The sequence below is a fragment of the Danio rerio genome, chromosome 8, assembly GCF_049306965.1.
Source record: "Danio rerio strain Tuebingen ecotype United States chromosome 8, GRCz12tu, whole genome shotgun sequence".
NCBI classification, from domain to species: domain Eukaryota; kingdom Metazoa; phylum Chordata; class Actinopteri; order Cypriniformes; family Danionidae; genus Danio; species Danio rerio.
Genome location: NC_133183.1, coordinates 43111342 through 43134622, shown reverse-complemented (window position 1 = coordinate 43134622; position 23281 = coordinate 43111342). Strand labels below are relative to the sequence as shown.

At 33.0% G+C, this 23281-nt stretch overlaps 2 protein-coding genes across 2 annotated transcripts in view; both read left to right on the top strand.

Annotated features, from left to right (window-relative positions):
- Positions 1 to 1312: 1312 nt before the first annotated feature.
- On the top strand, positions 1313 to 10828 carry mhc2d8.35a1 (major histocompatibility complex class II d8.35a1). The gene is made up of 4 exons (XM_009304126.5): positions 1313 to 1489; positions 4866 to 5135; positions 9021 to 9305; positions 9442 to 10828. The coding sequence occupies exons 1-4, from the start codon at positions 1411 to 1413 to the stop codon at positions 9579 to 9581; spliced, it is 774 nt and encodes a 257-aa protein (XP_009302401.1). The 5' UTR covers positions 1313 to 1410; the 3' UTR covers positions 9582 to 10828.
- Positions 10829 to 15990: 5162 nt separating this feature from the next.
- The window catches only part of LOC100332191 (transmembrane protein 132D), a 64626-nt gene continuing 57335 nt past the window's right edge, over positions 15991 to 23281 (top strand). The window contains exon 1 of the mRNA XM_021478473.3: positions 15991 to 16588. Within this exon, the coding sequence (XP_021334148.1) occupies positions 16507 to 16588 (82 nt within the window). The 5' untranslated portion in view covers positions 15991 to 16506. The remainder of the gene's footprint in view (positions 16589 to 23281) is intronic.

The following is a 23281-nucleotide window of genomic DNA, read 5'->3' as shown; positions in this document are numbered from 1 at the left end:
AAAAGAATACATTACTTGGTTAAAAGTAACACATGACCACTAAAGAAACCCCAACCTGGATTGAAACATTGTTTCAATCATGACCACAAAAAAAAAAAAAAAAAATCTGTTAAATATTCTGAAAAATACCGGCAGCTGTGGTTGAAAGAAAATTTTCTGAAAAAATACAGAAGTTTTATTGAACTGTTTAAATTTACGAAAAATAACCGTATTTCATGAACTGATACAATGTTCATTTATAAACATTTGAGCAATAACAACGTGAGCATATTGGTATTGAGTATTGTTATAGCTCAGATCACAAAAATGTAAAGTCATTAAATGTGTTAATGTGTTCATGTGTGATTACAATTAGCAAACAGATTTTCACTGAATTAGTAACTACACAGTTACCTTTAATTAAAAGAAGATGGAACATACACAGCAAATTCATTAGTGTTAATTTTCGAGTGTTGCTGTAATTCAGAGTAAAGTGTTCTAGAATAAAAATTCTAGAGTTGGATAAGGATAAAACAACACTCTCAGTGTTAGAAGCTGATTTTCCTCCTTGACATACTGAGTTATATGTATCTAATGCTAATACAGTGTACTGTTGACAACTACATCTGGGAATTTATGCAACAATATCCCTGTAGGATTTTTCCAGACATTTTTTTTTTTTTTTTGCCACAAGGAGCAATGAAAAGAAGCAACTGGTAAGTAAAAGTATTTAAAATGTTTTGTATATAGGGATTAGACATCTAAATTGTTATATATACGTTAGTTTTAAATATCTCACAAAAAAGCATAATTTATCATATTTATCTTATTCTGTTTTAGTTGTGTTACAATAAAACTAAAGAAAATGAAGCTGTCTTAAAACTTCTTTTGGTTAAAATCCAAGAAAATACGGGTTGTGACGGTGTTTTGAGTTGTTTTCCTTAATCATTAACCAAATAGTTAATAAAGTGTTGCGTATATAAATAAGATATATTTTTATTTCTCTGCAGTGTTGAAAATTTGACCTAAGAGTGTTAGGTCACATAACACTGAGTGGTGTTCATATGATCCTTTGTGGTGTTAATATAATAAGATTTAGGGTAGTTAAATCTACTATCTAAAATTTGCAGTGTATAATCGAGGCCCATAAACATTCAACTTTGTTAATATTCATAAAGACATAGGAAATGATGTGCTATTCCATTGTAAAGCGAACATCCATAAGAAAATTCTCTCAATTAACATGTAGACTTAAAGAATCATAACATTAGATACGACTAGATTAGATTAGCAAGCAGCTTGACAGCTAAACAAACACTTTCTTCTTCCTCCTAGAGACAATGATGTCAGTGTGTGGGTTAAAATCAGAGTGGACGATGCAAAAGCCCAAACAGAGGAAATAACACCTGTGTTTGTCACCTGAGTAGTTTTATGTGTTCAGCTGTTATAAAGATGGAGCTGTACATGACCCTTTTCACCTTAACCACCCTTCTCTCAACTCATGCTGAAAGTAAGTAAACATTTTTAATCACTTTAAATGTTTTTTTTTTACATCAGTTCAAAACATGTTTGTTTGCTGCAGATTTAAATAAATAATTTTGCTTAAGCATTGTTTCAAAACAAGATCATTGCAGTATGTCATAAAATTAAAAAAAGTTTGTATTTTGCAATTTTCTACAAGAAAGTAACAACCCAGATAGCAGACCTTTATTGACTTATCAATGAATCAACAAGTTGAAGATCGACAAGTTGAAAACCTCAGCATTGATTTTTTATCAGGTTTGCAACCTCAAATAATGGTTTTTAACAGTTTCAAGAACTAACGAGAATAATGAGTGTTGAAAAATAGATGAAAAACACCTGCTTTTATTAAGCAGAATCACTGATGGAACACAATGCTACAACTAATTTCAGTCATAGCTTTAGATTAAATGAACTGAAATAAAACACATTTAATCTTTCAAAATCTCAGCAGAGGATCATTAAAAAACATCAGCCGCATCAATTATAAATAATCTGTTTGACTTTATTTCTGTCAGACATCTAAAAAAGCCTTCATTCACAATTATTAAGATTAATATTTTTGTTGTTTTATTGAAAATATGAGTTTTCAGAAGTCATCACTGTGGTGAAGAAGGGTTGCTTTTTTTGGAGTCTCTGCACCTTAAAGTTAGCTCGTTTTACATTGTTGTGACTGTATGGTATGGCAAGAAAAATAAGAAGCAATCTGATTATTATTTTTTGTCAGAAAAATAACAGAATAATAATTCCAGTGAATTAAGTCAGGGATGATTAATTGTGTAAAATAAAGGTACTGTGTTGTAAATTACATTGAGCTAATGGTAGAATGACATCCAGCAATACTTTAGTCAAGTTTTGAAAGCACATTGACCACCCCAATCACCCAAAAAACAGAATTAGCTTATGAGTCCTAATGATGGTAACAAATTTTCTTGGCACAGCGCATGCTGGGAGTCATATGAGTGTTTTATGATTCTTGCAGCATTCACTGTGGCAAGACATTTGTCACCATCAAAACTCATAAGCTGAATCTTGATGTCTGTGTGTTTTAAAGAGCTCAGATGTTCAATGTGTTTTTAAAACCTGATCAAAGCACTGCTTAATATGCAGAATCACATGATTTCTATTAGCAGCTTAATGAAATCATAATAATGTTATCATCACAATACAAAACTAAACCACTGACTCAATGAGGGAATCAAAACTACCACAGTAAATCTGATGCAGCAATGCCATAACACATGTAAGGGTCCATCTATTAGCCCAATGATGGAACTAACAGCATGGGTGAAGGGTAAAAGCATGTAAGCCTTTTCAGCACATGTGAAAAGAAATATTTTTATTGGTTAAAATTTATTTTAATTGGTTTCCAATTCTGAATTTAATCTGACTCCAATTTATAATAATTAAAATTTAGATTCATCTAATTCAAGCTTAATCCCTTATAGGCTGTGATTTGGTCTAATTTAGATCGTCTAACCTAATAAATACTTATTTACATTTTCTGGTTCATTGTTTAACCGAAGTTGCTTACAGTATGTTGGCTAGATCTGCTCAAGGACAAAACCTCACTAGTTTTGGTTCTTAGATATAGGATATAACTGTAAACTAATTTCCTTTAAGTAATATAAGGCCGCCCCATGCCTGCTCATACATAAAGTTTGATTTAGCCGCTAGATTATATCATACTAAATCAGTGATTGTCAGAAATCAACAGGTATCTAATGTTGTGCCTATGCTCCATCCATTATGCCCGAGTGTATGAGCAATCCTGGTCGTAGGCTGCAGAAACATCAGCCTAAACAATCTACTTGATTTAAGGAATGATTTCAGGAAGATATTAGAGCTATACAAGAATTTTCATTTTTTTTTGTCAGGCAAAGATTTTCCATTCTAATTCACATAATAAACAAAATAAGCTAATGTAGAAGTACTTTACAGCATTCATACCTCGATGCAGAGCTCAGAGACTCATACATTGCAACAGGGTATCCTGGCAACAGGATCTCACAGACACTTCTGCACCTTTTGCCTAAATACTCAAATCAGCATACCTTGCCTGATCTTGAGTTGATGTACGCAAATCAACAGATATAAAAAAAAAAGTAAAATATTACAGTGAAATTAAGACCACCTTACCAATCACACAGAGACATTTACAATGACACCAAACATAAATATAGAGCCACAAGATACACTATATTAAAAACTTGCGACATTCTGAGCGGAATGTGAGTGAGCAGCTCTGGTGGAGAGTTAAAGGTAAAGGTAGAGGTAAAGCTGAGGGCAGAGGATGCGTGATCAAGACAGTTGAAAAACTGGTTTCTAAACTGATCTTCTTCTCAGATTAGAAAGTTTATTGTTTTAGTGCCTAATAATTCTCATGGCTGTGTCTTGTGTGGAATTCCATAACAGTTCTCAGGGTTTAATAATTTGGAGAGACTTAACATCCTTACACACGAAACCTCAACAAATTAACATGATAAATAAAGGATCAAAAAGACCAAGTAAAGCAAATAATGGTGACTTCTGAAAACATTTTTAATAAGTTATAACTTTTAGTTCTCTTTCCCAGAGATGAGTTGCGGCTGAAAGGGCATCCGCTGTGTAAAAAACTTGCTGGATAAGTTGGCAGTTCATTCCGCTGTGGCGACCCCGGATTAATAAAGGGACTAAACCGACAAGAAAATGAATGAACGAATGAACTTTTAGTTCTTAGAGACGTCTAAAATAAAGTCAAATAGGGTAGTAATAAGTGAAGTTGCTTATGATGTTAATAGAGTTGTTTAATGATCCTCTGCTGAGATGTCGAGAGATTCAGTGTGTTTTATTTCATTGATTGAATCTGTGATTGTGATTAAAGTCCAAAAAAGATTATAATAGATTTTATAATTTTTTTGACACTTTGACATAAGAAATGTGCTTAATGGAATGTTAATTTAACAATGGTTGTTAAGATTCAATTAATTTGATTAATTTAATGCAATTTAATTTAGCAAGTCAGTAAAGTTACAAGATAAATAAAAAGAAAATCATAAAATGTTGTCTTTATGTATTATTTGATACAAACAGAAGTTGGTTGTAGTTTTGTGTTCCTTCAGTGGTTCTGCTTGTTAACAGTAGGTGTTTATCAGAAATTATTAATAACACTCAATTAATCACTTAATGATATCATTAAATTAATCACTACGTCTGTGTTAAGGTTCAAACCAGATGAAAACTCAACATTGAATTTTTTTTAATTTTCAGAGTTGAACTATGTAGAAGAACACCACATCATTCCTATTTCATGTATAAATAAGCTAATACTGTAATTAAACTAAAACTTAATAAACTAAACTTTTCTAATGCCAATTCTCTTTCAGTTGTACATGATTATTTTTCAATTCATGGATGCTCTTATACAGACGAAGAGGGTATGCAAGCAGTTGATGGAGAGGATATGCATGGAATTGATAATGAGGAGATGTGGCATGCTGACTATAATCTGAAGACAGGAGTACTATCATTACCTGACTTTGGAGACCCTATTACATTTCCTAGATTTTATGAAACAAGTGTTATTGAAATGACAGGATGCAAAGCTAATATAGTCTCTTTGACTAAAATTTTTAACAGCCCACCACCAGAAATGGGTAAGCCCCATAAATTAATTGCAAAATACTAACAGCTGCAGTTAGCAGGAATATGTATCTGTTATTTTACAGTTCTCTACCATAAATGGCATAATACAGTTTGTTAAACTGAAGTTACACAGCATTAAAGAGAGTAACTGCAATTGCAATTGCAAATTAATTTTTGCTCTTGAAGTTAAATTGATGTTTTCTGTCTTTTTTTTGTATTATTCAATAACTTTATTCAAAAAATATATTTATTTTTGTGGTCTATGAAGTAAAAATGTACTAATATGCTTACATTGCTAAAGCATTATGAATAATATTAATATCAATAATAATATTCATTTGAGTTTTCTGGAAATTAAAAGTTTACTTGTCACCTACTCGGTCCCAGTCATTCCCCTCGCTGGCCAGCAGAGGTCATCATCACCGGACTTCTAACATTACGTCATCCACTTACACTGACAGCATGCACACCTGCAGCTCATTCAATTAATTACCCACGCTTACACATATAAGCAGCTCACACACTCCAGTTCTTGTTCTGCCCAGGCTAACACCACTACTTAGCGGTTCTCATCCTTGACTGCTTCCCCGTTGCTTACCTTGCTTTGATCACCGACCTTGTCCTGCCTGCCGCTTGCCTTGTACCTTTGCCGAAACCCCAACTCTGATCCACGCCGCCTGCCTTGAACTCTAGCCTGCATACCCATATTGAGATCAGCCGCCTGCCTCTGACCCATGCCTGCATACTCATCCTGTGTTTACCTGCCACCAGCCCTTCGATCATACACTACTGTGTTTGATGCGAGTTCGCACACACATTACATCTGTGTGCTGATTGTTATTAAACTGTGTTTAATAAATATACTGCAAATGGATCCCTCTTTGTCAGCCACTTCGTTACATTACTCAAGTTTTTATTTAGTGCATTTATTTTTACAGTAATATGCTGTATATTGGTAACTGAAGCCGACAGATTTTTACAACTAACCCTTTCACGCATGCAATCACACTGATTTGATCAGCCTAGGCTGGTCCCTGAAGTATTGAAAAACTGTACAAAAGCACGCACATCTCTCTAAATTGGGTGCTCAGCCAAAACCGCAAAAAGTGCAAATGTCAATCAAAGGCGGCAACACCAAGGCTCCAAAAATGCAAATTTATTAAATTAAAAAGGCTGACACAGAGCGTGTAATGTTTCGAGCTGCTTCAGACATTCAAATACACACAACTACTAGCAAAACATACAATATAAAGTTTGTAAAATACATGCAGATGTCTATGGAGAAGGCAATGATTATTATTTTTCAATATAACCGGGAGATGGGTTTTATTCTAGTAAGATACACAGTATATCTTCTCTCCTCCTCTTCTAGACAAACAGTTACTTACATTCATATATTTCAAAAGAAAAATATTAATGATCATGATGTAAATACAGCAGCTCAAATCTCTCCTGCAGCCGAGACTAAACAAGGCAGCCCTATTACACATCATAAAACAAATAATATGATCATTATTAAGCTGTTTAAAATATTATGTTCTAACACTTATTTGAGAAACTGAGTATCAGACATTTTTTCAATATAATTCCAACATTTGACAATATAGACCCTTTTCACATTTACGGGTTTCTCTATAGCAGAAGTCATCATAGTTGGGAATACTTTAAGCGCAGTGAATGGGAGAATACAACAAATGTTTTTTACAATCTTATTCCCTGAAGTAATAAAAGAAAAACTCCATGATGGTGTTATCAAGACTTTCAGAAAAAGGGAAAAAATACTGTGAGACTGAAAACGGCATGTCATATTTACTGTCCTGCTCCAGAAGCTGCATTAGAAATGCCTCGCACAAGCGGTAATTAGTTTTTTGTCGTTTGAAGTAAATATTATATAATATATACTTAGATACATTTAAATTATACATTTTAAAAAAAATCTAAATATTAAAAACTTTCGAGGATTTAAGATTATGATGACTGTTACACATATCATAATAGGCTTGTGAAAGGGGTCCATTTACACAAAAAATGTAAAAAGAAGAAACAAAATACAATATACATAGATCATTCCCACTAAGCAAAATTGTGTACAAATGACGCCTTTTAGATATTTCTTTTAGATGTTAAGATGCTGAAATGATGTTCACTTTGGGTTCAGAATGAAAGTTATTATAATGTCTTTTTTGGACAAACAGCCTCAGATGAAATCAACTAAAACATTAAATCTCTCAAAATCTCAGCGGAGGATCATAAACACTTCTGCAAAAAGCACCAGCAGCTTCATTTAATAATTTTCCTTGGTCTCTATGTTGCCACAGTGGAATAAACAGCCAACTATTCCGGCATATGTTTTATATAGAGAATGCCCTTTCAGCTGCAACCCAGTGCTGGGAAACACCCATACACACTCATTCACACAAATACACTACGGCCGATTGAGTTTATTCAATTCATTTATAACACATGTGTTGGACTGTGGGGGAAACCAGAGCACCCAGAGAAAACCCACAACAACACGGAGAGAACATGGAAACTCCACACAGAAATGCCAACTGGCCCAGCCTGGACTCTAACCAGTGACCTTCTTGCTGTGAGGGGACAGTGGCAAATATATCATTAAAGTAAACTTTTAAATGACCCAGCAGCATTTACAAGCTGCTTCTTGCCATAACAAATCACATCATTTAGCTCATTTTAAAAGAGTGACCCCGAGTAAAGCAACCACGATTGACTGTAAAGATTATTCCGAAAACCTGTTTATTCAATAAAACAACCAAAGCATTTAACTCTTAATAAATGTGAAGGGGAAGTTTGTAGACCTCTGACAGTAATTATGTCCAACAAGTTAATAATACAATAAGTTAAGCTGCTGATGCTGTTGAGTTGTTTGTTGATCCTCTGCTGAGATTTCATGAGATTTAATGTTTTAGTTGATTTCATCTAAGAGTCCAAAAATTTTCATAAAAACCTTCATTCTGCACCATTAGGGAACGTCATTTCAACATCTAATTGTCTGAAAGAAAAACCTAAAAGACATTAAAAAGGGTTAATTTATGATAACATTTTTACTGATTCTTATTCATATTTTAAACCAAGTCACAAATAATTAATTAATATTTCAAAATATTATATAAAAGCTACAAAATATATGCAGAATTGCAATTGTCATTAAAATGTTAGATGACCCAAAAATAAAGATCATATTATGAATTATCCTGAGGTTATTTCAAATCCTTGAGACCTTCGTTTGACTTCAGAACAGAAAAGATTGTGTTTTGAGTAAATCTGAGAGCTCCCTTATCCTACATAGATAGAAAGCAAACTTTCTGACTCTTTAAAGTCCAGAAAGGTACCAAAAATATCCTGAAAACCTTTTGCTTTAATGCAGTGGTCCCAAACTCAATTCCTGGAGAGCCACAGCTCTGCAGATTTTATCAAACATGCTTAACAATATCTAGTAGTCTTGAACACCTTGATTATTTGGATTAACTGCGTTTTGATTAGGGTTGGAGCAAAACTCTGCAGAGCTGAAGAGCTTCAGGAATTGAGTTTGAGACCCATGCTTTAGTGGTTCAATTAGAATATTATCAACAATTAGAATACTTTTGTGTACATAAAACAGAAATTACTTTACTTAACAGTTTCTTCTCCTCAGTGTTAGTGTAAATTGTGCGTTCATTTGTCATGTTTAGATTGCGTGTCTGCATAACCTAAGATGTGCTTTATTTTTTTTTATAATAAAGTATTCTCACTGAAGGTCACTCCACTTTGAGTTTTTTTTTTTTTTTGTGTGTGTGGGAACAGAAATTAAATTGTTATATATCCAGTGCCAAGTTTTGTTAAGTTATGGTGATGTCAATATTTGTTTAAACTAATGCAGTTATTTGTGTTTCTAGATCCACCACAGACATCTATATATCCAAAAGATGATGTTGAGCTGGGTGTTCAGAACACTCTTGTCTGCCATGCGACTGGATTCTATCCTCCGTCTATTAGAATCTTGTGGACTATGAATAATGTCAATGTGACAGAAGGCATTAGTTTAAGCCAGTATCGTCCAAGGGTAGATGGGACCTTCAACATCTTCTCCACATTTAGGTTCACACCAGCTGAGGGAGACATTTACAGCTGCAGAGTGATCCATGAAGCACTTCTTGGTCAACCTCAGGCCAAAATATATGGTGAGTATGAGGATGTTGTATCTTTTTAGTTCAACTCTTATTATGTTAAAAACAATATTTTCATCTGTTGTAATTTTCTTGCATCCTCAAACAGAATATTTAGAATATTAAAAATAGAATTAATGTATTTTACCAGATGTTGATGTTGCCATCCCAAGTGTTGGACCATCAGTGTTCTGTGGAGTGGCTCTGTCTCTTGGACTTTTGGGTATCGTGACTGGAACTTTCTTTTTTATTAAAGCATTCAACTACAATGTAGATATGGAAGTAAATTGACAAACTGATCATTTTAAGTAACTGTGTATTTTAAAACTGGGTTCAATGTTGTTGTTTTGTTTGTTTGTTTTTTTGTTTTGTTTTTTACATTTGATGATATTCAATTATCAATTTGCTAGTGTTTTGCTGTTTGCATGTGTCACAGCTTAAGTCACAGCTCATTTGAGCTCTCTCTGCAACACTGTAAATAAAAAAACTTTTAAAAACACTTAGATTCTACAGGAAAATACATTTTTTCCCACCAAAACAGTAATATTCTGTTAAAACATTTTGGATAATATTATTGTTTTCAAGAAAGTAACCAACAGCAGAAAAACAATAAGCACAAACGGTGCTTTCAGTTACAGCATTAAATAAAATTAACTAAAATAAAACCATTTCAGTCTCAGCAGAGGATCATTAAACAATTTTTCAGAGTAAATAGCAGTAAACTGTAAAATAATCGAGCTCAGGAGAAGCTCAAAATGGGCAGGTCAGCTCTAAGTGGCTGGGACTTGAGCTTCAAGTGGGTTGACCAAACCACCTGAAGTTTTCATTGATCTATTTAATGTCTTCTACACTGTAAAAAATGTCTGCGATTTTAACAGTAAAAGTCTGTACAATCTAAAGTGAAAACCTATGAAAAGATTAACGGCTCATTTCTGGACAAAACACAGAAAATAACTGTGATAGATCTAACCTTGGTTTTCGAGTAAGTAACCGGAATGTCTGAAATTTCACCACACACCCTTATTCACTAGTTCCTAAATTAGTTAATTAGTATATGTCTGCAGTCCTGACCTGTGTCCAATAGAGAATGTGTGGCACATTTTAAAGCACAAAAAAAGAAGGTCCAGTTCTGTTGTTCACCTTAAACTTGTTTGCAGGAAGAATGGGTCAAAATTACACCTGAAAAACTTCATCACTTGGTGTCTTCAGTCCCTAAATGTCTTTTAAGTGTTGTAAAAAGGAATGGCAACAATACAAAGTGGTACATGCTGAACTGTTCCAATATTTTAGAAATTTGCTGAAAAATATGTTGTTGTTTTTTTAATCACGAGAAATACATTAAACAATGTTTGTCGTATTGTCTGCAATGAAATACAAGTCTAAGTAAATTTAGAAATTGCTACTCTCATTTAATTGTATTTTCCATACTGTCCTGATGTTTTCTGATTTAGGGATGTAAAACATATCATGACCATTAAATATTGGAAACTGTGGTGTTTAACATGGACTGGATATTATTAATAAATCTTCATAAACATGACAGTACGATTCACATGATTAAATAAACTTTCTTTCCCCTCATGTACTTTTGTGGGAAGAAAGTTGGGGAAGTTGGGATTTTAGAAGTGGTTTGACATGATAGACATGATTGTTGTAATAATTTTGGGCCATATGGGTAAATCCTTTAATTAGATTAAAATACACACACTTTTTCTTTACATCTATAATGTGTTAAATGGCATATCGATGTGTGTACACAGTTATGGGTTTGTCATGTTAAATGGGACGAGACATAACACTTATGTGAGATCGGTAACTGCTGAACAATAAAAAGACAAACAACACAAAAGATGATAAAAACATACTGAAAATGATTCATTTATATAGAACAAAACATCAACCAATAATGCAATAAATGACAAGAGTGTTACCAAAAGAAAAAAGAAAGAGAGAAAATAAATGACAAAAACATATGTGGAAATATGGGTTGGTTATATAGAGTAGATTAATACATTTTCACTTTGAAGATCACCACCTGATAGACATATAAGACTTAACGGTCCCACTTTGTATTAAGTGTCCTTAACTACTATGTATTTACATCAAAAAAATAAATACAATGTACTTACTGTGTTTATAATGTATTTGAGAACACAGTAAATACATGTATTTACACAATAAGTACATTGCAACAAACTATTAGTTCATGTGTAAGTACATATTAGTTAAGGCCACTTAATTTAAAGTGGGAACGACTTAACACTTAGGAAAGGAGGAAAAACTAAGAAATTCAGTAAGAAAACAGCAACTTTTTTACAGTGATATTTAAAAGATTTATTTTGCAATATATCCTTAAAAAGACAAGAAACAAATGTTTACTGTGATTGTTGTCAACATTACAAACTTGTTATTTTACAAAGAGCAAGGAAGCTTGAATTCATGGATATATTTGGAGAAGAACAATGAGAAACTTTGATTTTACTGTGTTTAATGTTGTAAAATGTAGCAAAACAAACTAACAAAAAATGCATTGCATTTCTGGAACTATGGAAAAATACAAGAAAAACATCTTGTGTACCAAAGATGTTGTCTTTAGGGAAACTATGAGGAAAATGTTTTATCATATTCTGAAAACGTCCCTGTTTATAATACACAACTGATAATAATGGGCCATTTTTATTCTGTTTTGTTCTATTACATAAAATTACAACTTTATTTTTCCTAAAAAAATAAAAATAAAAAAAGCAGAAGGAGAAATGATACATTTGAGATTTATCAATTAAGTCATAGATATGGTGTTTTTTTTTTTTTTTTTTTTTGTAAAATAAAATTGGAAATTTCTGTTTGAAATAGAGGTTTACCCACATTTGAATGTCCAGTTCTGAAAAAGAAAAAAATATAATTTTAGAAACCAAAGAAATAAAGAATTAATGTTTTAATATTTGTTTGAACAATTGTGTCAGAACTGCAAGATTCCCATTTGTTACATCCCTTGGATGTATTTATTATTGTTTATATGTGTGTTTACTGCCCATTGGGAGTGGTTATGTTGTGTGATTCTCTTCTACTCTTCCAATATGTCTCTCTGCCTGCTCACTAGGTAGAGCTGATTTGGCTCAGGTGGTTTTCAACATTGGAGCGCACTTCAGTAACATGCTGCGACAAAAGAGCAGTGTGCCTCAACCCAAGGAGAGGTTCATTTCTCCCCTGCTCAAGACTTGTGGTTGCCGTGGTTGTACTCTGTAGGCATTGATACTGTTGTATATAGAAAGAAGTTTATCAAACTATTGGGTCCAATTTAACTTCTGTCTTTGAAGAAACTTGGTGTTTCTCTTGTGTTGTGGAACTTTAAAGGCAGTGCTTTCTTAGATGTATAAATGAAATATACTTTTTCTGTGTGGTATTTAAAAGGAAATTGTATTGTTCTTTGTCTTGACATTTTGATTTACAAGTTTAAGCTGTAGGGAGAGTGTGCCATTTTTATTTCTGTACTTGTTTGACTGTGTTTATTCATAGTAAGGGAGTTGAGGAAAGCCTTTGTTGTTTCTTTTCTTTAACCTGAAACTAGGTTATTTAGTACTCCTCCTAGCTAGATCTGTTTTGTTGTTTTGATTTAATCCTTCTCCTGAATATTTATGCTTCATTTATTGTTTACTGAATAAGAACCAAAGAATAAAATATTTAAGTTTACTCTTGTGGTTGTTTCACATTTCTGAGGCAGGATTGAATTGTTCCCTCAATTTGTTTATTTAATTTATACGCAATTTATGAATTTGGTATTCTTTTCCTTAAATTCGAAATTTTAATTTTCTTTGTTATATTCCTTCCCCAACCCTAGTCAAAAAGGGGAAGGAATGTAACACATTTCATTTAACAAATGTACATAAAAATACCATCAAACTATAAATATATAATTACTGTACACTGAGACAAAATGCCAAGTTGTGGTTCGAAATCGGTGAGGCAGTGGCGCAGTAGGTAGTGCCGTTGCCTCACAGCAAGAAGGTCGCTGGTTCGAACCTCAGCTCAGCTGGCGTTCTGTGTGGAGTTTGCATGTTCTCCCTGCCGTCGCGTCCGGGTGCTCTGGTTTCCCCCACAGTCCAAAGACATGTGGTACAGGTGAATTGGGTAGGCTAAATTGTCTGTAGTGTATGAGTGTGTGTGTGTGGATGTTTTTCCAGAGATGGGTTGCGGCTGGAAGGGCATCCGCTGCATAAAAACTTGCTGGATAAGTTGCCGGTTCATTCCGCTGTGGCAACCCCAAATTAATAAAGGGACTAAGCCGACAAGAAAATGAATGAATGAATTGTTCAAAATCTTTTTTGTAAAAAATCTTCAATTTGTAAAAATCAGTTCCCTTTAGGCAGTTAAGTTACACTTGCTGCAATGCTATCATCCACAGGTTGTAAATAAAAATTGTTTAAGAGAGAAGGTTTTTTAACCAACAATTTTTTAAACATAATAGTTTTAATAACTAACTTTTTAATAACAAATTATTTTTGTCTATATGATGATAGTACAATGTAATGATTGAGCAGTAATAACAAGAAGAATTTAAGCAAATAAGTAAACATCACAAGCACATCCACATCTCAGGGCACAGGAACATCCAGGAGGAACATCAAGGAACAAGAAAAAGTGATGATAAGACCAGACAAAAGCAATTGGTTGATTTTATTTATTCTTTTTTTTTTTTTTTTTGTGTACATGCAGTGTCAAACCAAGGAACATAACAATCCCAATAAACTTCAAGGATCATTACAACTTCAATGGAAATAAGTTTTGTTTTTAAAACTGTACTGTGTACATCCTTGACAAATTAAGTGTATTCACGAAAGAAAGAAAGAAAGAAAGAAAGAAAGAAAGAAAGAAAGAAAGAAAGAAAGAAAGAAAGAAAGAAAGAAAGAAAGAAAGAAAGAAAGAAAGAAAGAAATGATCAATGACCTAGTCAAACTCAACAAGCATAAGACTAAACTTCTGACTAATCAACCTCCACTAACCTTTTCACTGCTTATTCAAAGTCGGTTTAACACTGGCCTGATTTCTGGGTAGGTTTAACTGGGTAAGCAGTTTCTGAAAGGGAAATAACCAGGTTAGGTAAATAGATTAAGTTATCAAGGTAACAGAATTTTTTTTTCAGACTCATTAGTTTAAGTATTATTTTATTTACACATTTAATTAATAATATTATGGATAATTTTAATATTGTTTGAATCTTTTTTTTATGAAATTGTGAATGATTCATTTTAATGTTTGTTTCAATTATATTTTCTATTGTATTATTATAAAGGGCGACACGGTGGCTCAGTGGTTAGCACTGCCACCTCAGAGCAAGAAGGTCGCTTGTTTGAGTCACGGCTGGGTCAGTTGCCATTTCTGTGTGGACATGGCATGTTCTCCCTATGTTCGTGTGGGTTTCCTCTGGGTAACAGTTTCTCCCACAGTACAAAGACATGCGCTGTAGGGAAATTGATTATACTAAATTGGCCGTAGTCTATGTATGTGCATGTGAGAGTGTATGGATGTTTCCCAGTACTGAGTTGCAGCTGGAGGGCCATCCACTGTGTAAAACATATGCTGGATGAATTGGTGGTTCAATCAGCTGTACCAAGTCCTGAAAATGAATAAATAAAAAAAATATATATATATATATATATATATATATATATATATATATATATATATATATATATATATATATATATATATATATATATATATATATATATATACATTTTTAATTTAATGATTTCTGTATACTTTAGGAAATGTTAGACTTATTTATTTACATTGTTTTGGGCTTTTTCCCCCAAACACTTGATATACTAAATATCATTATTATTTCCTAGTTGGGGATCCCCGTTTAAAAACACATGCACTCTTAAAATAGATTTATTATAAAAACACAACCTGTGTTATTTCTTAACACACCTGAATGCTAGTGGAGGTCAGCACATTCTCTCCTAAAACTCCCAAAATTCTAAATCATAGTGAGGGACAGTTATAATAACCCATTTGTGTAAAAACAACATCATAAATGGCTCTAAAATTTCATTTGGATTATATTTTCTTATGCTATTTAAATTTTTTCTATACTATAGTTGTTTCAGTTATTATATATTTTTTTATAAAATCATATTCATTTTAAACAATTTTATATTTGTTGTAATCAAAGTTTTAAAGTTTACTCAAAATTTATTTGAGTTTTATTTAATTCCTATATTATTAAATATGTACTTTTGAAAGCCAATGTGATTTTAATTGTACAAAAAAGTAAACAAGTTTATTAATAACTATTTTATTAAGTTCATTATTTCACTCTTCCTGTCCCCCTCTTAAATAGCTCATACTACTTATGAATTTGTAAAAAGAAACAAGAATACAATCTTTGATTAAAAGAAATGACCCCTTAAGAAACCCCAAACAGAAATGTTGTTTCAATCATGACCACGAGAGGTCCCTGTCACTCCACAAACAATGCAAATTCTCCCTCACTCACTTCACAGATTTGATGATTAAAGTGAAACTTTTGGCGTTTTATAAATCTGCTCAAATTATTTATCCTACTACATTTTACACAGTACAATAATATGAATTTATAAAATATCACATAAATACACTAACAATATTTAATCTCTTGCTTACTGTAGTGTAGACGCTCAGTGTTGAGCAGTTAATCGCCTGACTCAATGTCTGTCTCGTGTTTAATTCACTGCAAGCGGTAAATCCTGTCGCTCGTCAACGAATGAGGATCTGGGGCTCGTCATGGTTGAATCAGAACAGATGAATGTGGAGTTTCGAGCCGCCAGGACACTTTTTACAGGGACGAGCCCACAAAAGGACACACGTAGTCAACGATAGTTATCAAATAAGAGAAAACTGTTACCTTCTCTGTTACCTTTTCTTTTGTCGGATTATGTCGGGTATCTGCACACCAGTTTAAAGATGAACGATGAAATGGATTGTAATCTAATAAACGATCTCGCCAAAGACACTCAATTTTCTTAACATGCACTTTTGGAAGGTGTGAGCTGTCGCAGTTGGATTTAATAATTCAGAAGTCACGTCTAGTGAGAGTCTGAGCGCGTGCACAGGTGAAGACTCCACAGGTAAAACAGCAGCATGATGTTGATGGACCAAAAGCGTTCCTCGGTCTCTCCTGTTTAGGGTTCACAACATCAGAAAACGTTAATGGGACATATCAAAGACATCCCTTATGGCAAAGATGAGCGTCTATTCCCATATGTGGTGGATTCTGCTGATAATATTGGCAACGGTAATGACGACTGTCACGCAAGGTAGGTGCATTTCTAAAAGTTGGAAGATCATGTGTTGGTCTTTGTGTAAAATAAAATAATGCATGTATAGGGGCAGTGTACAGGCTTTCATTACCTGAAATGATTGAAAATATCTCTTAAATAGAACAGATGCTTGACAACAGCAGTTTTTTTTCAGACAGGAAATTTAAATTATTACTTTAAATTATTACTGTTAATGACCACTTTTTACATTTACTGCTAACATTATTCCTTTTTTATCCACACACAAATACTTATTTTCTGTTGTTTACACTTAACTTCAAGGTTTCATTGTTATCTTGAAAATAAATTAAATAAATTATTATGTATTATAACTTTTTAATAATGGATTTAATCGCATACTGGCCTGAATACCTGTGTTTTTTCCACATAATTGGTCAATATAATTGGTTAAATAATATATAATTCAGTATATTAAGAATTATTTCCTATGCATTTTTCTTCTGTGGCAAAAACTCATTTTACACTTTCTTGAAATGTTAGGGCACACACTCAGCCATTTAATTAATCTAATGTTTAATATACAGTTTTTATAGATAAAATGCATACACATTTTAAGTAACATGATGCTGACAGATTTTAAATTGATGCACATGATCTGGAGGACATTCACATCTGGTGTATCTACATTTTTTGGAATTTTAGAAATGAGAGTGTGATTTATTTCTGCAGCTTTGGCCTGTGCCATCTTATGAGTGTGAGGTGAGCCTTCTTGACAGAATCAAATCTATATTAATATCTATATAAATCTGTAAGTTTCTTATTTGCAGAATCCACTTTACAATCAAGAATTTAAAAGCATGATAAAGAATAAATTCCTATAGATGTGAATTTTCCAAGACGTTATCTGGCCATTGTTACATTCAGAAAAATAACATCACACACTGTAAAAAAATGATATTCTCCACACAACTCCTTCATGTTGCCCAACACAAATTATTTAAGTTACCTTATTGTTTTTACAAATTTAAGTAGATTGAACATAAATAATTAAATTGTCCCCCCAAAAACTCTTTAAATAAGTAGTTTAAACAAGCTGCAAACCCCATTTTTTGAGTGAATGTAGCAATGTCGAGTCAGTAATATAGTCGACTAGCACAACAGTTCAGAACTCATAAGATTGGTTTAATAGAGTAAAAACTTAACATTTGAAGTGCTCAAGGTATTTCAAGTGAGTTTAAAGACTTCAGGCACAAAAGATTTTATAATTTTTAGATTTTTATTGTTCAATTTTTGCTGTTAGACTCGGACCACAAAGTGCAGTTAACTTTGCTTTTTTTCTTTGATCTATTACAGAGGTCTCAAACTCAATTCCAGGAGGGCCACAGATCTGCACAGATTTGCTCCAACCTTATCAAACACAGCTGATCCAAATAATTAAGGTGTTCAAAAGAGTCATGAACACCTTCATTGATTGGATCAGTTGTGTTTGATTGGGGTTGGCGCAAAACTGTGCAGAGCTGTGGCCCTCCTGGAATTTAGTTTGAGACCAATGGTCTATTGGATTTATCTATGCTTGTAATTTGTTTATTATGTATTATCCATAATTCATACACCTGAAATCATTCCAATAAGTAAAAATTAATATATTCTTTCTAAATAGAGCTATTCAAGTTATCTGGTTAAAATATGTTAATATCGCAATATATATCTTGCTGATAAACAAAATATCACAATGTCTGATTTTTCCAATATCGCACAGCACTTTTTCTAACAATTCCTCAAATGGTTCACAGTTCGCATTACCTATAGTTTTCCATTTTTCTCATGTGTCTCATTCCCATCTGTGGTATTTCCTTCTGTTGAGTGCTTGATTGTCAAGGCATGGTCTGGATAGGATTAGTATTCATCCTGTCCCAGAAACAGTGTTTCTACATCTTCGCTGCTTCATAGGGACTGAGACATCTGTGCTTCATGTGCCTTCTATCTTGAGTGGTTTAAAAATCAATTCTGCACTGTGGTCAAATTTACTAAATGAAATGAATGCAGTTAACTCCATATTTACTGGAAGTTAATTCTACTCATTCGAAAAGAGTGTTGAAGAATTAATGATGAACACCTGCTGGTAACTAGTAGAATTACTGAAGAGAAAGACAAAAGTACAGCTGACTTCAGTCACAGCCTTAGATGAAATCAAGTAGAATAAAACACAATCAATCTCTCAAAATCTCAGCAGTGGATCATTAATCAGCTTAACAAACAGCATCAACAGCTTCACTTATTGCTAAGGTGCTTAAATTTATTTTTGACAGACATCTACAAAAACCCTTAGCAAAATTTACTAAAAATAATCATTTGGTTAGACGGCATCGTTGATGAGAACAGTGGTTGCTTTACGCGGCCTCGCAGTTTCGTGAATGCTTTTTTCCACAGCGCATTGTGTTTTGTGTCCTTATTAGTGCATGGTGTTCTGCATCCTGATTGGCTGTAGACCATTGTCAATCAATCTCCTCCATGCCGTGTCTTCTGTACCGTATGAATGTGTTCAGCTTGCCTTATTTAAATTAGTCTTTGATCGCTAGCAGTATGTTTGCAAGTTTTCTCCCCACAATGTTGACGAAATGTTCTGCATCGTCAAAGGCACCTCCTGTAGCACCCAAAAGGCAGAGGAAGATGCTAACCATCTCACAAAAACTTCTGGACATGCTACAGGAAGGTAGAAGTTACGCGGCTGTAGAGCACCCTTACAGAATAAATGAATGAATGAAGATCAAATGATATTGATCTTTTGTTTCATTCTAAAATACTGACTTACTTTTCTATGAAGGTTTGAACTTTGAGAACAAGAGAGAAACTTAAAAAAACAAGAGAGAAAAGTGTAAAAATGCTAATGCCTGTATGAGAAAAGTGTATGAGGTGTGTAGTGTGGGGTTTTACAGCCCTAAAACATCTATAATAATTGTAAAAAAAAAAATAAAGCTGACTACTTCATGAATTTTGCCTATTGCGGGTTGTTTTTAGAAATTAACTCCCGCAAATAACGAGGGACCACTGTACTTTGAAAGATATGAGTAACTTTAGAAAAAGACATCAAGAATTAGCATATGAATCTCAGAAATGGTGACATGCTGCAGTGCATGCTGAGAGAACCACACAAAACACACTGTGACGTGACAAGTCAAGTTATGGGAACATGCTTTTTACATTAAACGTGCATGCTTAAGGTTATTGCACACTAAATCCGAAAGTTTTGTCTGTCTATTCCTCTTTTTTTCTACTTTGGAGATGAGAGTAGAACAAAGTATTACTGCTTAAATTGACTCAGAAATGTTTTGCATTTTTTCGTAATGGATTAATACTTGTTTAAAGTTGTTTATGTGACAAATTTTTCGCATATGAATACAAAAAAAAGCATATGTAATTTTCGGACTTTAGTGTGCAAAGACCTTTACTGTGAGAGGTAGATTTAGGTTAGGCTATAGGTGCATATGTTAATAATGCACAATATAATAGGTAATTTAATAAATAATACAAATAATTATCATTTCTAGCAACAAAAAATTGTGCATGTGTCTGATCCACTACATCATCATGCTACAGGCTGCAAGAGGACACACTCCCTTTAATAAAGTGGCTGAGTGTATTCATAGCACATACTGTATGTTACCAAAATATAAGCTATGAAATAATCATTTAATAATTAAGGTTTGGATCACCCAATACTTATCCCAAGTAAAGCAAACACTCTTCAAATAAAACACAATAGTGACAAATAACAAAATATTTCTGTAAAAAATAAATGAAAAGACATTCAATTTGTGTTTCTCTTTAGTAATTCTCATACTCATAATGTAGACATGAAGCACCTGTTTACATCTGCTTACTTCATGCATTTTTTCTGATCAGGTAGCTATCTGATTTCTGAAAACAGTTCCATTTACATTTGATCACATGAATGTGGTCGAATGTAAATATGATTAAGCTATAAATGTTATTTGACATACAATGTATTTTAGATGCGGGCTGCAAATTTTCACTTTACAAAGGTAAAATGTTTTATTTTGGGGAAAGGGGGTTATACAGAAATGAATGTAAACCTTTAACAGATTTTAATGATGCCCTGCATTTATCTGTATGACAAAAATAGAATATAATTCAGCCTTAATGACAGTAACCACTCCATGAATACTTTCATTAAGGCTGAATTATTCACCCATTTGTGCCCACATTGTTCTGAACGGTTTCATGAATGTAGCTTTGTTAAGTGTCCTATATCAAAATTATTTTTGCATTTATTTTCTCTAAATTTTTTATATATTTCTAGAAAACCATACTTGAATATGACTATTGTAAATTGAATATCTTGATAAAGTTGCTGGCTGCTGGCAAATGTTTGGAATTCTAACTCAAAATAGCTACTTTCAAAAGAACGATTCAAAAACTAATTTATATTGGTAATGCAGTAGTTATCGTTTGAAGTGGTTAAAAAAAGTCCAAAGTCCAAAAAAGTCCATCATTGAAAGTTTTCATTCACTTCAAATGTTACTGTCATACTGTTATATACTTTTAATTGTTAGCAGTGTACATTTGATTAATCAGACCACACCAGATCTCCACATCAGGTCTTTATTTGTAGCTTGTCCTTAAATCACCTGGTTCAATGTCCTGTTAAGGATAATGACTTATAGGATTGATGTCTTATAAGGTAGTACGCAAGCCTCCTTGTTGGCAATATAATAATGTAGTAATCATGGAAAGGATATGCTTTATACTAACAGCTGTCACAGCATTATATTTATGTCATCAGTACCAAGTCGTAAAGCATTAAGACTCATGTTGGTCAATATGGAAGATTTCAGCGCTGCCATCTGTGCTAGTATGTAGTGCATAAATAGTGCTATAACTCCTGCACTGAATTATATTGTAATGGATTGCATTTGCTTAATCTCCAAACTTACCATTTTTTATAAGTTCAAATTCATGAAATGTTCAATTCTAACAGAACTCTTCATACTTTACAGTAAAAAAATAAAAAATAAATAAATCATAAACAGGAAGGTTTCTTATATTTTAAATAACTGTATCTAACCTTTGATTTTAAAAAAGTACTTAGCTTTTATATATATATATATATATATATATATATATATATATATATATATATATATATATATATATATATATATATATATAAATTAATTTTAGCGGAGCAGGTTGTATTGTAAAACTTTGCCCTACTGTAGCAACACTTTTTATGGAACAAAAATTCCACCAAGTGCAACACAAAAGAAACATTCAATTACAGCCATTCAGAAGTGCATAATAGTGCACTGCACTCCCAACAAAATGGTGAGGCTTAGAATGTAGTTAATATATAATAAACTTTTTTTAATTTATTAATGTACATGCTGAGTGACTGATATGTTTGTGTTTTACACTGTCACTGTTGTAATGTTAATTAAAAATTTTTCAAGATCTGCTGCTTTTATCATGGCAATAAATGTAACATAAAACGTTTTCAAATTCACAATCACGTCAGTAGAATTTGACATAGAGTAAAGCACATAATCAGTACCTAGGGTGATCAGTGTCATAGTATGATGTTGTTCAACCACGAGAAATATAAAACATTTCTAAAATAAAAAGACACACTTGCTCATGTTGGTGTCATCAATCTGGCAACCTGCGTTTGCGTGAAATCGTCAGAGGGGGAGCTGAAAAAAAAGTGTTTTGAGCAGCCCTGCAGAGTTAATTACAACCCTGCTTCAACACACTTTACCTGTACTGTAGTTTCAAACAAGCTTGAAGGAGTTTGTGTTTGATCAGGTGTGTTTAATTAGGAGTAAAGCTAAAATCTTGCTGTATCTGAAATTGCCTCCCCCTTTTATTCTTCCCTACATTTTTCCACTAATATAGTCCACGAAAAAGGAGTGAATAAAACAAGAGAATTGTGTTCTTTTGTTTGTGTTCTTCTGGTTTATAAATCCCTCAAACTCAGTCAGACCATGGCTGCATCCGAAATCGCTTGTAGGTACTGAATTTGAATTTAAATGTACTACTTGACCATTAGAGAAGTACATTTTATACTGTATGGTTATAAGAAATATGAATTGTAATCAGATATATTACATCCATCATTTTGTCATCATCACGTGACCTACCCGCTTCAGTTGCCACTTCTCTCCAATTCACGGTGCATCATGGGATATCGTAGCGTCCATAGGATGCACCTTTCAGAATCTCGCCAGAAGTAGTAGGTCATCCGGGTACTTCTCACATTCTATTCATTCGGACATACCACTTGGCTCGCACTGTTTTTAGCATACTATATAGTATGGAACTTTGTGATTTCAGACGCAGCCATGTGATCAGATTACAACTTAACATACTATAAAAAGTGTAACACACTTTTTGCCACCTTTAAGCAATTTCTTAAATTACTTTTAAGATCTGATTATTTCTTAAGATTTTTGTAATTCTAGCACTGGTTCTATTTGACCATTCTTTCTGGTTCAGACACTGGCTCAACAGTTTGTTTATTTGTGTACCACAGCACAGGTATTTATTTGACACAAATCAAAAATTGACCGAATTGACATTCATGAATTTATTTTAGTTTATTTTCTTATGTAACGTATTTCCACACATATGCATAAAACCTGCACAATTAATAAACTGTTTAAACACGCGTTTAAAGCATAATAAGAGTTTATTTCAGTGTTTCAGAGCACA

Bases quoted from the DNA above. Each gene is read 5' to 3' on its own strand.
- mhc2d8.35a1 (XM_009304126.5), top strand. From the start codon at position 1,411: ATGTGTTCAGCTGTTATAAAGATGGAGCTGTACATGACCCTTTTCACC. The intron at 1,490-4,865 runs GTAAGTAAACAT...ATTCTCTTTCAG, and splicing joins TCTCTCAACTCATGCTGAAA to TTGTACATGATTATTTTTCA. The intron at 5,136-9,020 runs GTAAGCCCCATA...TTGTGTTTCTAG, and splicing joins CAGCCCACCACCAGAAATGG to ATCCACCACAGACATCTATA.